General features: G+C 38.0%; 1 protein-coding gene across 2 annotated transcripts; it reads right to left on the bottom strand.

Annotated features, from left to right (window-relative positions):
• Positions 1–2,606: 2,606 nt before the first annotated feature.
• On the bottom strand, positions 2,607–8,106 carry slc3a2a (solute carrier family 3 member 2a). Of its 2 annotated transcripts, none has more exons than XM_074622863.1 (11): positions 7,951–8,106; positions 6,869–7,080; positions 6,581–6,765; positions 5,564–5,737; positions 5,346–5,440; positions 5,040–5,182; positions 4,313–4,422; positions 3,890–4,089; positions 3,714–3,791; positions 3,392–3,611; positions 2,607–3,304 (listed from the first exon to the last, which is right to left on the bottom strand). In XM_074622863.1, exons 2-11 carry the CDS (start codon positions 7,063–7,065, stop codon positions 3,165–3,167), a joined length of 1,542 nt encoding a protein of 513 aa, XP_074478964.1. In that variant the 5' UTR covers positions 7,066–7,080; positions 7,951–8,106; the 3' UTR covers positions 2,607–3,164. The 2 variants fall into 2 exon arrangements, with proteins under 2 accessions (XP_074478964.1, XP_074478965.1); XM_074622864.1 differs by lacking the exon at positions 7,951–8,106 and adding an exon at positions 7,334–7,484.
• Positions 8,107–17,051: the final 8,945 nt, after the last annotated feature.

Raw genomic sequence — 17,051 nt, 5'->3', positions numbered from 1 at the left:
ACATTGTGAGTCAGAGCAGAGGGTTAGAAGTTCAAAAGCAAGGTATAGTAGTATCTCTCTCCAATGTTGAACCTCAATATGAAGCTTACCAAAATAAGCTTTGGAAAGAAGCATTTTCCATATATATAAATACCTATGTAAAGACCTGTAGGGGTATATTAAATGGCTAAGTTAGTGTCAGTATATTGAGGGAGTGACTAGCTTTATGATTGCTTTTTGAATTTACAACATCTTGTTTGAACTCACAGGGCTTTCCATTATAAAGTGACAGCTTATAATGCTGTATTTCTGTGTAAAACATAATTTGTGTCTCTGCGGCGCTCCATGAAAGCTAATGAAAGGTCATGTATCTTCATGTCATGATGTAAAAGGTGTATATGTGAGAGTGAGTCAGACTCAGACTGAGAGTCAGTCATGAGTGTGCATGGCGGTGGGTGAGACGGTGGTTGGGTTTCACAGCGGCGTGGGGTGCGCAGAGAGGTGCCGAGACAGACTCTGATTCCCGGTATCATCGACTTCAAACCTCCCCTGTGATACCGCAGCACCACGGCGGCCCTGTATTGTACCAAGACCCTGAAACTCTGCTGAGACTAAACCCAACTTTCAGCTGTTAAAGGGACTGTTTGACATTTTTATCAAAAGGATGGATTTTTTACATGAGAAATTGCGAGGTTTTATGAGATTACATTACACATAAAAGTATAATGAAACTGGTCAGAAATTAACATATTTAAAGTAAAATTTCAGCATTTCATGAAAAGAGTTTTTTAAGTTAGTTTTAGTTTGTTGATTTGTATATTTTGTGTGGAGTCAAACATTTTGCACATCCCACATGGGATTACGAAACACCAATAAAGATTAAATGAAAACATCAAAAGACATTTTCTAGTACATTTTCACAACCAAAAGAAACCGTGAAAAAAACTTGATAGAAATATATATAAATACGGTGTCAAAATTAAAAGAGATTATTCTGCACAAAGCCCCCTTTTAGAATGATATATTATCATATATATTAATAGATTCTTTTTATTATTGAAGCTTTAATGTGTGAGCGACATTTTAATGTCGTTCACACATTAAATGGTCGAGGTGGAGCTGATTTTTACCTACTTTATATACTGTTGGGTTGTTTAATTAAAAACAGTGTGTCGTACCTTAAGAGCTGATAGTATGACGGATTATATTCACCCATTCACTCTGTATCTTTTATATCTCTATTTACTGTTTTTATTATATTTGTATACCTGTACCTCTCCTGTGTTTCACTGTTTGCTGCTGGTGCTGCTTTGACACCTGAATTTCCCTCCGGGGATTAATAAAGGTTCATCTCATCTTATCTTAAATCTTATGTCTGAAATTATAATTTACAAAATAACTCGTAACTGCAGCTGCCAGATAAAGTGCATTGGTGTAGTTATCTATGAATCACAGTGGAATGCTGTAGAAGTAATAAGAAGTAAAGTTATTATTGCTATGGACCCTGTTGTGAGTCTGAAATAAAGTTTGAATTGAATACCTCAAAATTGTACTTAAATACAGTATTAAAAAAAACATACTAGGTTGCTTTTCACGGCTGAATAAAGTAGAATTTGTGTTTAATGTCAAGCCAGTTACAGGAACGGCGTGCCAAAGACATCAGGCTGGGCTCCAGTTCATACAGGATTACAGTAAAAGGAATAGATCTATCGTAAACTGGCGTTTTTTCTAAGTAAAATTGTAAAATCAGGTCAAGCAAAGACTGCCAACCAATGTAAAGAGCAGAACAACAGAGACTGTGTTTGTTGATAAAGATAAAACCGTAAGTATTTTTCTTGGTCCTTCTTTTGCTCTCCTTCTGTGCCACTCTAACTGAACATGTTAATACTTAGAACAGAAAATCAGTATGTAAAACAATTCTTCCTTTCAGTCTAGGTCTACTGTATATGAACCCAACATTTAAACCACCCTAGAGCGACAATTCAAGCAATAACGTTGAGGGAAAATGGCAGGTTTTCAATCCCCCATATGCAATTTCCCTCAGTGAATTCAGTCCTTTTATTCACGATATATTTTTATTCGTATATAAAAACTGTGGGACATACGGTATACGTAGAGAGGAAGTATTTCTCAAATTGCTCATCTACCTGATTTTGTCAACGCTGATTCATCTTACAGGAAGTTTGTTTAGAAATCACTAAATTCAGGCGAATGGTCTCGAGACCATTATGAAACATGCTGTGATAGAAAACTCTGTATTTGTATAGATATATTGCAAGTTATGGTGTAAAAGGGTTGCTTAGCATTTAACAATTTAACATCCACTCTGCCAATTTTTATAATGCGACATAATGATGGAGGTTACTTTAAGACAGTTAGTGTATGACCCATTTAGTGAAACTCGTAGATATGTACACAGCGTACATTTTAGAGTCAAGTACAATGAGCCGATTAAACCCATCTGAGGATGTTGATCAAATATAGAGACGTGCTTCCTCCGTTAACATCTGTGACACACTTACACACACCTGTACGTACTGAAAATAGTGATCCGATATCATCTTCGGCACAGAGCCCACTCTTTTAAGGATGTTGTCACACGCAAAAACACGAGGAGTGCGCAGGAGTCGGTACAGAACTTTGTTTATTCATTTCCAATTCAGTTCACTTGACAGACTTGATGCCATTCACAACTTTTGTTTACCGGCACTCTCAAAAAAAGACTTCAAACCACACATGTTCAAAGTTAACTTGTTTTTCCTGTGTGATAAATTCATTTCAGTGAGGAAAAAGAGTAAAACTGTCACTAAAACAGATTATTTTTAAAAATGTATAAAACAAAAAACACATGAGGACTGTTATAGAAATGCCCAAAGAACAAAAATGGAATGTCTTTCACATATTTTTGTACAGATAGTCAATAATAAAAGATCAAGAGTGCATGTCTGACATCTTTTCTTAGCGCAAAACTTTTAAAAACTAAAAGAATTCAACAAAGTTTGTACTGGTCAACATTCTGTATTTGTATGTACTTTTTATGACCCAATTAATTCATATTCTGTCTAAATAAATGTCCTGCATCTTCTGAATATGCCATCTTATTCCTCAGGATTAGGACTGACTTTAGTTTCTTTTTAAAAACAAGTCTAACCTGTAGGTAACTTTCCTATAGTTTGGCTCCATCTTTAGCCTGTATAGTGGAACTGCAGCAGGACTGCTTGTCCGGGTCCTAAGATGAGTTTGTCCAAATTGACGGTGGATTCCAACTCCATCTCTGGATCAGTTGACAAATTCACTATGGCTGTCTCTGGCAGCTCTACTCCTTCTGCAGGAACAAAGATCACGGTGTTAAAAACAACCAACTACTGGTAATGAACCTTATTGGGTAGGTAAGACATTCTGTTGAACTTGCCTGTAGGTGCCAGTTTGAGTGCGAGCGTCTCAGGTGTTGTTCCCCAGTTCACAGCCGTTATGTATCTCTCGCTCTGGTCCCACAGACGGAGGAAAGAAAGTGAGGTGGCGGAAGAGTAGAGAGAGTAGTAGTCGCCGTGGAGGAGGGAGCGCTCTTTGCCTCGCAGGTCGCTGAGGGATTTGAACCATTTCTTTACAGCGACGCGCTCCTCCAGCTCAGCCTGGAAATGTGAGAATTGAGGAAGTGTTTTAAATACACTGAAAGCAAATGATTATTGACCATGTCCTCCATTTCTACACTGACACTGTGAACACGCTCTTACCTTAACAGTCTCATTGACAGCAACATCTTCAGCAAGTTCTTTCTCTAGGTCCCAAACCATCTTCGGAGATTCTGTACCCTGATGAGGAAAAACAAAAAGGGGGGAAAAAGTTACACTCTGTAACAGCTGTAAGCTCGTTGAAACATTTGCACATCTTCTCTGTTTGTGTAGCTTACGACTGCCTGAAGGCCGATCTCATCTCCGTAGTTAAACACTGGGGTTCCGGGCATTGTGAACAGCAGGAGCTGGTAGAGGCGGATCAGGGCCGGAGTCGTTGCCCGTTTGGACAGCTGGTCACGTTGGGCGGCACCGAGTTCCCAGGCCACTTTACCCTTCTGAGCGTTAAGGGTGTCCATAGCCATGATGCGCTCCACACCTGCACATAGTTAAGTCAAAAATTAGCTCATGCATGGTTGGATTTCACACATTTGTTTCAGTACATCGTTAGCTCCTGATTTAGACACTCAGAAAATAAAGATAAAATACACAGAATGAGGAGAGATGACGTAAAAATGAAATATAATTATGATACTGTGTTCAAAATAATAGAAACCAGCCAAAAATGGAAGAAGATAAACAAAGGCGAAACCCCAGCCTACCTCCAGTTTTGCTGCTGAGCAGGTCAGACAGGACCAGATCTACACTTGTGGTGTTGATGAGCTGAGACAACTCCGCAGCCGAGCTACCTTCAACCACACCCATCAGCAGCCTGAGAGAAAGAGAATGTGGTTAGATTACATTGCGGACACTGATTTTAGTTGGTCGAAAGTAGAAAATGTTAAATTATGGCACAAGAATAGCATATTCTTGAAATTCCCCCCTCGAATGTTGAGATCTGATTTTATTTAAAAGTCTGGCATCATTCCTCAAACCCTCCACAAGGTGTCGCTTCACCATTAGAGAGTGTAAAGCGCCTCTGGCCTGGATGCCTTTCTTGTTGATCCGTCTCTCCCTGACCCCACCCACGGTCCCCTGCAGCACTGGAATGCTTTTAATCTGCACCTCCTCTCAGGAAACACTCACTGTTATTTGTCCTGACATTTTTCTGATGCTTTGAAAATCACTTTCCCAAGAAAGATCAGTCCAATATGTTTAAAATCTGTTCTGTCCCAATTTGGAGGTGGAATCCAGCTTTTTGTTATTTTTCTTTTTGCCAAAATGAGCTTCTGGTAATACCCAATATTCAAATAAAGTATTCAGTTTTTGCTCAAGTTGCTTTCCCTATATCTGCAGGCAATATAGCTAAATGTATTCAGAAATCTTGCAAATAAAACACTTCATGATCTTGCACAGATTGTCCACTTATGCAATGGCAGCCATACTTACTTCTTCTTCTTCTTGGGTTCGTCGGTGTCGTTGCCCTGGACAGCGGCCTGCAGCAGGGACCACTCAATCGAATTGGTGGCAACAGTGAGGTCGGATATCTTGATGCCGTCGACATTCAAATTCATCCAGTGATCCGCTGCAGCCTGCAAGAGAACATGAGCAGCAACATTTTAGCTATAGCAAGAACAGCTCAAATGACCTGGATGTCTTTCTACCAAGAAACACTTTGGACTTAAGTGTCTCAATTTCGCACGATTAAAAAACCTAGCGAATGAAAGATAACAGAACATAGTGCGTGTGTCCTACCTTGAGTTTCTCCATCACAACATTAGTATCACCGGCGCCGAACCAGGGAGCGGCTCCCGGGTAGTTCGGAGTCAGGTCAAGCACCACAGAAATGCCTAAGAGGAAAAGTAAATAAAGACAGTAAGCAAACAACATCTGGCCTTGAGCAGTCCAGTCATAAAAATGCTGGTTTGAGCTTTTACACACAAATAACTGATTTCCATTGTAGGATGACCCACCCTTCTTGTGCGCCTTTTCCAACACAGCGACCAGGTCTTTCTCAGTTCCCTGAGACGGGTCGATTTCCTGAAGATTCAGGGAGTTCGGTTGGCCGGCCTGGACGGTGTGAAGAGGGCCGAGAACCAGGCCTTTCACCTTCAGCTTGTTGATTTCATCCAACTTGGCCTCAACACCTAGAGACAAACAGGGGGACAGGGAGGTCGTGTGAATTAAACATTGGGGAAAGACAACAGAGTTGATGTGTGAACGGTAGCAGGGTAGGAAGACACGGCAAAAGGCTGGAGAGACATTTTGATAGTTTAAGAGTAAAAAATGCTGCTCTTTTAGCTAGGTATTGACCCAAGGCAGGCACATGTGAATGACGCCTCCCACACCCTCTGCTGGCCATGTGAATCTGAGCACAAGGAGGTCCTTTATGTGAAAACACCACCGAGTCACGTGTGGTTGTTGGAATTCTGCCCGAGGCCTGTTTGAAACCCGAGTGCTCGCTAGTAATTCACCTTAAGAACAGCGGTACAACCTGTCCTTCCTGTCTGACTCTTAAAAAACATTTATGTTTAAAAAGAACATTGGAAAAGGACGGCTTAAAATTGTGACCACTGTGTTATGTGACGTTTGGAAACAAAACTAATAGCCTGAAAGGAAGAAGTTGAATCACTGCTGAGATCTGCAATGAAGGCTATCTTGCATACCACTACAAAAATGTACTGGGTTGCTCAACCTTGACCTCAAATCTGAGTGGGAGAGATATGAAAGAAATGACTCGTACGTCCTTTAGACTTTGAGTCACTCGTTGTCAGCAGTTTAGTATCAGCTGGAATAGGCCATGCAGAACTAAGGAAACCAAAGATCGTGTCACAAGACTTATCCCTTGTGAATTAGCGTGGGTTACCACAGACCAGAACACTTTGTAAAGCTCTCAAATCCATATTTGTGGAATAAGTGTGACACCATAAGCAAAAAAAAAATCAACATCTTTTACCCTGTAACTACTAATACACTAAAAAGTACTCTACCTGCAAGTCCGTCAGAGAAAGCTTCAAGGTCAGAGATCTGGTACAGAGGTCCTTCGTTCCACCAGTTCATCTCGGGGATGGGTTTGCAGCGAGGAGCCTGGACTATGATCGCTATGGCTCCAGCCAGCATGCCCAACCAGCCCAGCCAAAACAGGACAAGGAGCACCCAGCGGGTTCGCACCCATCTAAACACAAAGGATGGGAAAAAGAAGTTTAGATGACCACTGATTTTATGCCACACACACCAAAACAAGGGTTTTATAGCAACTCTTGTCCAGTGGCTCTTACCCTGGGGTGCCAGCAACCTTCATCAGCTCCTCTTTGGACAGGCCGGTGAATGTGACCTCGTCCTCGGGTACCTTCAGCTTCACGCTGCCATTCTTCTCTCCGCCTGCAGCCTGGCCATCGCCTGTCATGGGCTGCTTCTCAGGGTCCAGCTCATTGAGCTCCACTTCCTTCATGTCGATATCTGTGTCCTTGTTCATGGTTCAATCTGATATCTGCAGTAGATGGAGGTACAGAGGGGGTGGACAACAGAAGGAAGGAAAAGGGTTGTCAAGTTAATTAGTCTCTTCTCCAGAGCAGACATGACATGTCTTGTTTCATTGGAAATGACTAAGTGACCAGACATATGACCAATAAGGACAGAAAGAAAGGAGAAGTCACTTGTTACATACAGTATCTCCTAGTTAAGATGGGAAAACAAAGCTCAGTAAAACCTGACCCCTCTGGAAATTAACGTTAGTTACTTACATTATAATGATACTCTGTATTTAACTATCGCATTTGTTGCTCTAACACAAATTAAAATGGGCAGACTGGTCTATAAAAGGCTCGTTTTAGGTTGTTTTAGGGGAGTTGTGTGTTCAACAGTTTAACACATGTAGCTACCAGCTAAGAGACAGCGGTATCCCCGGAAACAACGTAACCGTCACAATAAAACATTACATCATTACATTTATTGAATAAGTACAACGAACAGATCATATTTAAACAACAATTGCTGTCTTTTTTTTTTAATCTATGTACATATATGATAAAGATGTTTTATGTATTCACTCTACCGTGAATATATCGCTTTGTTCTACGATAAGGTTTCAATGTTCGTTTCACAAAAACTCTTAAACTGAAATGTAAAACTGAAACACTCGTTAATCGCAGTAAATCAAGTAAAAAAAATACCGAAAATTGTTTTATTTAGAGTAATTTGTCTTCTATATAAAGATGATGAAATTCAGCCGATCGTTACGTCATCAGCTGGTCCACGAGTCTGCTGACAGCATTGTGCTGTTTCACTTCTTAGTGATGAGTAAAGCAGTTTAATTCAGAGTTACACAGCTGGTTCTCTGATGAAGTAGATTCAACATTACCTTTAAAAAGCAGCGAATAATCCGTCCGGTTTTAGTGTTTTTCCTCTGTCTCAGCGGTTAATCCTGTGGCCTGTGGTAATCTGGTTACAGTGGGGCTCGCTCTGTATTTGTAGTTGCCCTGGATCCTCCTCCTACTGAAGGACCAGCCAATAACCTCTCTCTCTCTCTCTCTTTCTCTCTCTCTCTCTCTCTCTCCACTTATTTGGACCACATTTCTGTCAAAATGTGTCTTTTATTCTGTTCTATAAACCACAACAGCAATGTCACAGTGTGTTTTTACACAGTTTCAGCCTTTGCCCCAGTTAGTGCAAAAGAAAGAAATGCCCCTATAAATAAGAGTTAGTGGACATGACATGGGGGTGGATGACAGCTACCCTCATGGAAATAATAAATAATTAAGTAATATAGGCTGAAAATATGTTGTTATTCAGTTTAGTGAATAACAACCTTTATTAGACTTATCCTTCCGTTGTTCTTGTTCAGTCTGTTTATTTATTAGTTAGTCTAATTTACATCAGTAATCGTTTTGGGGCCTGTTTTATATATTTTTTTTAGCTTACATATATTGTTGTTGTTGTTGTGTGACACTATGTTTTATCTATGTTTTTTATGTACAAGCTGCTCCAAACCAATTGCCCCAAGAGGGATTAATAAAGTTGTTTGAATTGAATTGAATTGAATTGAATTGTGATGCAAACATCTCCTGAAGATAATATAATCAGTTGTACAAGCCGTGCTGATGACCTACTGATAGATGTCCTGATTAAGTACTACATAGGCTCATGGTGAGGCCTTAAATCTTTTGATTAGTGGAGATCGCTTCTTTCTTCTTTAATCTAATTTAACCCCCATTTACACCTCCTACCCATACCCCCCTCCTTCTGTTTTACCACCTAATTTGCTCAATCACTGAGTAATCTATTCAGTCTGATATGATCATGCTCTCACTATTAGTGCTAATACAACAAAGGGAAGTCAAAATCCCTTCGAGACTCAATTGGACTTGAATGGCTTTCTGATATTCACTTAGTAGCTGAGCAACAGTGCTGTTGTTGCAAATGCCACCATGTCACCACTATCATCTTCGTATTACAATCCCACCCTTTACCTACATCCCATTTTACACAGTTAAATAAGGGCCTTATTTTCTATGTCTGTCAGCTCGTTGTTTTCTGTTATTGTTTTTTTTTTCATATATGCAATTTACAGTTCATACTTACAAAAGTTTATGAACAAACTTTTAAGTAATGAGTTTAGAAACGAACAAAACAGATGCACAGAAAAGAAAACAACATCAGCATTGGGAATTTAAAATAAAATAAAAAATAAGTAAAAAAAATTAAATGAAGAAAAAAATAATAATACAAATTTAAAAAGGGGGTGCAGAGATATAACAATTAGGTTGGTTTATATGTCGGTTTATATGTCGTCAAGGTGGCCAGCTTGTTCGCCCTGCTTTTTTTGTTTTTGTTTGGCTTTTTTTAAAGTAATATGGTTTGACTAAGATTATGGTTATTATTCTTTTCCTGCATTGGCTATTGTAGTAAATTTAAGCCTCCGAAGAGAAAAAAAATATTTTTTATAAGTGATACGTCTGTTAAGTCTTTATTAGTAGAATATATAGACAAAATGGATCTCCAATAAAACAAGTCCAGAGAGAGCCATATCCCTTATTATTACTGTAATATACAATACAACTTTTTTAACAGGATCTATGGTACAAAGTTTAAACAAAAGGAAATCCATAACATAAATCTTTTCTGTGAGTGGCTCTAAAAATAGCTTGTCATCATTTCAAAATGTCAAGTTGTTGTTGACATCGCTGCTGTTTCATTTAGTTGTCGCTGTATCAGTCAGTGTTCGTGCTCTGAGGCCTTCCACAGCTGTTGTTTACCTCCATAGAGTAACAGCAGACTTCTAGGAAAAGCATCCACAAAGTCTCTATGTCATGAACATAAAGTACTGTGGTAGGTTTCAGAACATATTCGTACAGGTTACAGTGTGTGCTACAGTTGATATTTGTCTTAAATATTACAATGAAGAGTCGAATGAGGATGATTAGGAGAAAATACTCTACCTTTGTGAAAGTATGGAGATATTTTATGGAGTTTCTACAGGGGGGAGAAATCTGTAGAATCCTTGAATATTTGCTGATATCATAATTTATGTGCAATATTTTTGTTTTATGGATTGACTTATATTTATATACAGTAGATTGCTTCTTTCCTTTTTATCTCTTTTGTACTATTGTAATATTTGTTGTATTGCCCTGTCAAAACAGTATAATTAGATAGCACCTTGATGTGAATGTCCTTAAGTGCACCTTACTTGTCTAGGAGTTATGTTGAAAACTCAATAACTATTAAAGAAGAATGAGGATGTTGTTGCTGAGTCAGTTAGGGTCAATGAAATACCAGGATAGGTGTGGTTATTTATGGGAAAGCGCATACGTCTTTATATTGTTGTGTGTAAATAATACTCATATTCCTGTGACGTTTATCAGTTGTAAATGTTGAGAGGGTTATATTTTGGGTTTTGCAATTTTCAAACTGTTGTGAGTAAACATCTTTATGTGACGGGTAACCTCAGGGACACGTTCCACCACTTTACTACCTTTGCAGGTGTGTGCTTGTTACACGCACACAGATGTTTTTGTTCAGTCTCTGTCCTATTGTCCTGAAGGGTTTCGTATGAATTTGTATTTTATGACAAGAAAAAAAGCTTGCAATCAAAATCCACAGAAAGACACTCAGTTTGTTCTTATTCAGATCAATTTATCAGGCTAAGATTCTAAGAAAATTCTTAGGCTAATAACAACCCATGTGATGTTATTCACCCCTGATACTTTGCCACAAGTAGTGCAGTATAAACACAGTCACAATTCTGTATTTGGGCCTGGGATTAAATCGTATTCAGTGGGGGTTTATGGGCTGCTGTGTGTCTATTTGTGGATCTGTGTCATTTAACCTCATTTATTATGCCACGTTTTCTAACAACATGACGCGACTGGCAGATCTTCCTGAAATCTAGAACGGGTAACTTAACGTGACGCCCATGTAAGTATAGCCGAGAGCTAAATAAGGGTCCAACACACGTGCAGAAGTTCTATCTTTTATTTTAGAGACATGTCCCTCCTCTAGACAAGCTCAAACACACACCATCTGTTTCTGTTTTTGGCTCGGCCCGTGGAACACGTGTGGCAGAGTCAGGTTGTAACGGAGCTGTTGACTGCTGGCTGATGTGAACACGCTATGCTGTTGACCCAGGAAGGGTGGTGGACAGACATGAGGAAAAAACAGTAAAGGGACACTCTCCGTTTGTCTGTTCTGCTTTTATAGACTAAAGACAGTTAAGGGAATAATGTTTGGAGAGACATCCATGTTGGATAGTAGGGGATTCGGGAGAAAAACAAGGAAAGAGGAAGAGACGGACGAGTGGCTGGCTCAGGAAACGAGAGTCAGGAGGAGTGGCCTGGAGAAAGAGGAGAAAGGGCAGAGAGGAGGAGGGAGCAGGGATGTGAAAACATGTTTATGAGTCGGGGGTTCTAGCAAAACTGGGAACAAAATTTGGAAACATGGTCACGAGTATTAAAGGAAACACAACACTGAGATAAAGTCTTTTTTCCACATGTTGCCTGTTGAGTCTTCACATCTCCAACAACCAGAACTGACAGGAAGGATAGCACTTATGTGACAGTACACTGATTTGCATGTTTTGCAAATTGGCGACAATGCTGATAAGTTAATGGAGGACACCGATGAATTAATTCACTCCCAAGACTAGTACTATTGTAAAGCCACAGCGTGCTTTGTTTGTGCTTTTAACAGTAGAGGAGGGGACAGTATCACAAAAAGAAAATGTGATCACATTGACTAGGTTTGGCCTCCGTCCACTGGCTTCCTGTCCATTTCTGGAATGATTTTCGGATTTGATTGCTTGTTTTTAAGGTTTTAAATGGGCTCGCTACACCTTATCTTGCAGAAATATTGCATGTTCATACTCTGCACTAAGGTCCACCAATAAGATGCTCCTGGATGTCCCCAGAACTAGACTCAAAATCAGAGACGACCAAGCCTTTGAGGTGGCCGTCCCTAATCTTTGGAACAGTTTAAGAGCTGCTGAAGACTTGCCTCTTCTTGCAGGCGTTTGATTAAGTTTATCTTCTGTTGTGCTGCAACTCTTTCACTGCTCTTATGTGCACATCATTGTTTTTACTCTGTTCTTATTGTTGCTTGCTTTGTATTCATTTGTATTATATAGATGTTCATCACTTTGGTCAACTGCGGTTGTTTTTTAAGCTTGTTATATAAATAAAGTTTGACTTGACTTGACACTAAAATCCATCAGCCAGCCTGCACACACTCACACACATAGAAAGGAGAGAGAGAGAGAGAGAGAGAGAGAGAGAGAGAGAGAGAGAGAGAGAGAGAGAGAGAGGGGAAAGGAGGGCAAGGTTGCTGCATATAGTTTTGTAGGCAGGAAGGGGGAGCAGGCAGGGATTACTGTGCATTTAATTACAGAACACTGGTGGTTCAGGGTCGCAGTTTCAGAAAGATATGTGCATATATGGTCATACACAAGTAGATTGGATAAATAAGAGGAAACTATCATTTAAAAATATTAAAAGTGGGATTCACGGTTGATTCTGTCACAAAAGTGGCTTAACACAGTTTTAGAATCCCTTCAAATGTAGACCAATAGATTGGAAAATTTGTCAATTTAACATAATCAAAAATATGTGTAATAAACCGCTCCTTTTTCCCCCCTAAAATCCCTAAAAGCTAAACTTTTAGTGCTGCCTGTGGACCTCTGTCTTGTTCAGCATCAAATCTATAGTCTGCAGGGCTACACACACATGAATACACACACAGGGCCTCACTGTAAATCCTTGTCTGATCCCTCTGAGAGAGTTTATTTTGCAAGACAGCGTGAGCTTGAAAAAAAAAAGCCCAGCAGAGCAGACCTGGACCAGTTTAGACCAGTTTAGCTGAGGTCTTGTGCTTTCATGTCATTGTCTCACAGGCTCGCTGCATTGTGCAGCCCTATACAGTTCAACAGAAATCCATAGATCACTATAGTACACTGATATTTAGTGAATAAGTTACAGAGAAAGTTGATACATTTGATAAGTTCACGCAATACACACACATTCAATAATATAGGGTGTACTTCATAGGGACTTTGCCATATTGTGTAATGTTATTGCTTTATGTTCCTTTACGCTGATATGATTGCAGCACACACACAAACGCCACGCTTTGCTTGTACATTTTAATAACTTTTCTACTTCCAATCTCTCTCCTCTTCCGTTAAATATTCCCTCCTGTTCTTTTTGCTGTCTTTGTTCCCTACGTGTGGCCTAGTTCTCTCTCACAGACAAAGGGGAGACTGTTCAATGAGGAAGGCCTTCCTCTCTAACTCTTTACTGGCATGAATGGAGAGCTAATATGGACAGAGAGCAGACACTAATTAGTTTAACACATTAGTGCATTCACCGCAGAAATACATGAAAAATATAAAAAAGAAGAAATCACATTGAGTTCATTTCACATTTCCCTCTCTCTCCCAGTCCACATCCGTCTTTTTCTCATTCACAGACTCTTTCCTCCATGTCCTGCACTACAGTGTTGCCAGATCTTGTGAGAGAAACTGGCAACCAAGTCCACAGAAACAAGCCCAAAAGAAGCAACTCTCTCCCCCCAAAACAAGCGACCGTACCTACCTACCACAATATGATAGAGAGAGGCAGCCACTCTTATATATGTATGAATTTATCTTGGATTGCATGCATTAGATTGCATTTTTGTGTCCATTTTTAGCTTGTAACTTCATATTTTTCTTGTTATAAACTTAAAGTTGAACATTTCATGTCATTTTTGCATCCATTTTAGCTTGTAATTTTAAATTTTTCTTGTTATAAACTCAGAGTTGAACGTTTCATGTCATTTTTGCATCCATTTTGGCTTGTCATTTTACAGGATTAGATCTAGATTTAGATCGGGGTTGTATACAAATCCTGTAACAGGACAAACTAGACAGGTATAGAGGAGAGAGACAGGAGCCCAAATAAGCGCAACTACACTTTAGAAACAAGCCCAAAAAAACGCAACCTGCAACTACCAATATTTGTAAGCGACCTTTCAGGAAAACAAACCCAAAGTCGATTATAATAAGCAAGAATTGGCAACTCTGCTGCTCTCCTGTTACTGCTCTCCTTCTCACTCTCTGAACCGTGCTCCCTCCTCTCAGCCCCTTACTCTCTCCCCCTTTCTGTGAGCAGGAAACAATGGTTGCACGTTATGTAAGAATGCACCTCTCTGTGAGAAGAATGACAAGCAGTTGTAGTCACAAATGCAGCACTCTTTTTCTCCCTTCCCCCTCATCAAAGCAGAGTGGCGCAGCGGAAGCGTGCTGGGCCCATAACCCAGAGGTCGATGGATCGAAACCATCCTCTGCTATTTTGTACATAGTAGCCTGTCATTATTGTACATGCATCTCTAAGCTGACTGTATATGCTGTACCTAGACTCCTGTATCACCAATGCACATAAAGCCAGCTCTGTGTGTGAAAGTATTAGAAAGATCTCATAAATGCCAGCGGTAGAAGAAGTATGTACTGAAATAACTAAAAGTCCTGCATTCAAAATATTTAACTTAGGTAAAAGTACTAAAGTATTAGCATCAAAATACACTTAAAGTACCAAAAGTAAAAGTTCTCATTATGCAGAATGGCTCATTTCACAATAATGTATATTATATTATTGTAGTATAACCATTGAGGAATTAATGTGTACATCACTTTAATGTTGAAGCTGGTAAAGGTGGAGGTGAAGAATTTTAATTACTTTATATACAGCAGGGTAGCTTGTGAATTTAGCCCTCGGGATCAATAAGTCTTATCTTTCCTTTGATGATACATTAAAATGTATTTGTTGATTATATTTCGTATTAATAATCAGAATCTGCAAAGTAACATAAGTTATTAAATAAATATAGTGGAGTAAAAAGTACAATATTTCCCCCTGAATTGTAGTGGAGTAGAAGTATAAAGTAGCAGAAAATGGAAATACTCAAGTAAACTACCTCAAAATTGTACTTAAGTACAGTACTTGAGTGAAAGTACTTCCAACTATAGCCTGAATACAACCGGTTTGACTTCTATCTGTTACTGATCTTTTCGTCAGTAAAGCCAAACCAGCCAGGCAGGTTATCTCAAATTAAATATTTACCTCATTTGGCCATACATGTTCAATTTAACAGGCAATTACCTGAAAAGAAAGCAGCACCGCTGACCTTTGAGCTACAGCCATTGAGTATAAACTCACACTCAGGCTGTCTCTTGTTCAAGGCCTTGAGGAGGTTTTGAAGACATAATATGAAACACTAGGATCTTCTGGATCAGTTTGATCATTTCAGTGACCTTATGAGTCTGTGAAAAAGTAAATAAAATAAATAGTGTAAAGCCCTTTGACTTAAAAGTGATCATAGTATAGGAAATGTGGGAAATTGTATTGTTGCACAATATGAGTGCACAGCTGGAACTTCCTCAGTATTATAGGGATGTCTGTTGTTGCTCTCTTTGTTGTATTGTCTCAAACAGGGAAAGGCCGAGACCTTTATGTGCTTTTCTTATTTTAGCATCTTGAACACAGAGACACAGACAATATGAATGCAGATTTACATCGGTTATATCAGAAAGGTATCATCAAACAAAAGTCATTAAAAGATATGTTACAGTCATTTTTATTTACTGTAAAGTCCCTTTTCTACTTTAGTAGACTTCCCTGGGTAAATTGCATGAACCTTTAGCGCCCCCTGCAGTATCCCAATGGTTCTTACATTGATAAAAAAATTAGTGCAAAGACAAATTGCACGTGATACATTTTACACATTTTTATGACTTTGACATTCATTTTACAGTAATCAACCATCGTTCTGATATCAATTACTATGTAAATTCAGGAGGTAATGCATGGTTTTATATACAGTCTCTGTACTAAAACATAGACCTTCTATACTGCATTATATTAAATAACTGTCTGATTAGTATTACAACTAGGTTAATTAGGTTTAAAAATAGTGTTCTGGAATATTATTGCAACATCAGACAACAAAGAAAATATATCAAAAATATATTTATATAAAATATGATTGCAACATTAGACAACAAAGAAAATATATATACAAATATGTGAATATGAAATATTAATGCAACATCAGACAACAAAGAAAATATATTAGAAATATATGAATATAAAATATTATTGCAACATCATACAACACAGAAAATATATAAAAAAATATATGAATATGAAATAGTATTGCAACATCAGTCAACAAAGAAAATATATAAAAAATATATGAATATGAAATAGTATTGCAACATCAATCAACAAAGAAAATATATTAGAAATATATGAATATAAAATATTATTGCAACATCATACGACACAGAAAATATATAAAAAAATATATATGAATATGAAATAGTATTGCAACATCAGTCAACAAAGAAAATATATGAATATGAAATATGAATGCAACATCAGACAACAAAGAAAATATATTAGAAATATATGAATATAAAATATTATTGCAACATCATACAACACAAAAATATATTAAAAGAATATATGAATATGAAATAGTATTGCAACATCAGTCAACAAAGAAAATATCTAAAAAATATATGAATATTAAATAGTATTGCAACATCAGTCAACAAAGACAAAATATAAAAAAATCTATTAATATAAAATATTATTGCAACATCAGACAACAAAGAAAATATATTAAAAATATATTAATATAAAATATTATTGCAACATCATACAACACAGAAAATATATAAAAAATATATATGAATATGAAATAGTATTGCAACATCAATCAACAAAGAAAATATATTAGAAATATATGAATATAAAATATTATTGCAACATCATACAACACAGAAAATATATATAAATAGATATTTTAAATAAATATATATATTTTACTATTGCTACTAATAAGAATGAGAAAAAAAATAAAGATAGTATTTTACAATTTGCCGTCGATCTTGACGCCTCTACGAAACGTAATCACGTATTTGCCTACGTC

This window comes from Sebastes fasciatus, chromosome 22 (assembly GCF_043250625.1).
Source record: "Sebastes fasciatus isolate fSebFas1 chromosome 22, fSebFas1.pri, whole genome shotgun sequence".
NCBI classification, from domain to species: Eukaryota; Metazoa; Chordata; class Actinopteri; order Perciformes; family Sebastidae; genus Sebastes; species Sebastes fasciatus.
The sequence above is the reverse complement of the archived record's forward strand: the minus strand, read 5'-3'. Positions and strand labels throughout refer to the sequence as shown.

What these genes read in the sequence shown, in the direction of transcription:
- slc3a2a (XM_074622863.1), bottom strand. Translation starts at nt 7,065, where the DNA reads ATGAACAAGGACACAGATATCGACATGAAGGAAGTGGAGCTCAATGAG. An exon ending in AAGGTTGCTGGCACCCCAGG is followed by an intron (nt 6,766 to 6,868) that starts GTAAGAGCCACT and finishes CTTTGTGTTTAG; the next exon opens with ATGGGTGCGAACCCGCTGGG. An exon ending in TTGTGATGGAGAAACTCAAG is followed by an intron (nt 5,183 to 5,345) that starts GTAGGACACACG and finishes GTTCTCTTGCAG; the next exon opens with GCTGCAGCGGATCACTGGAT.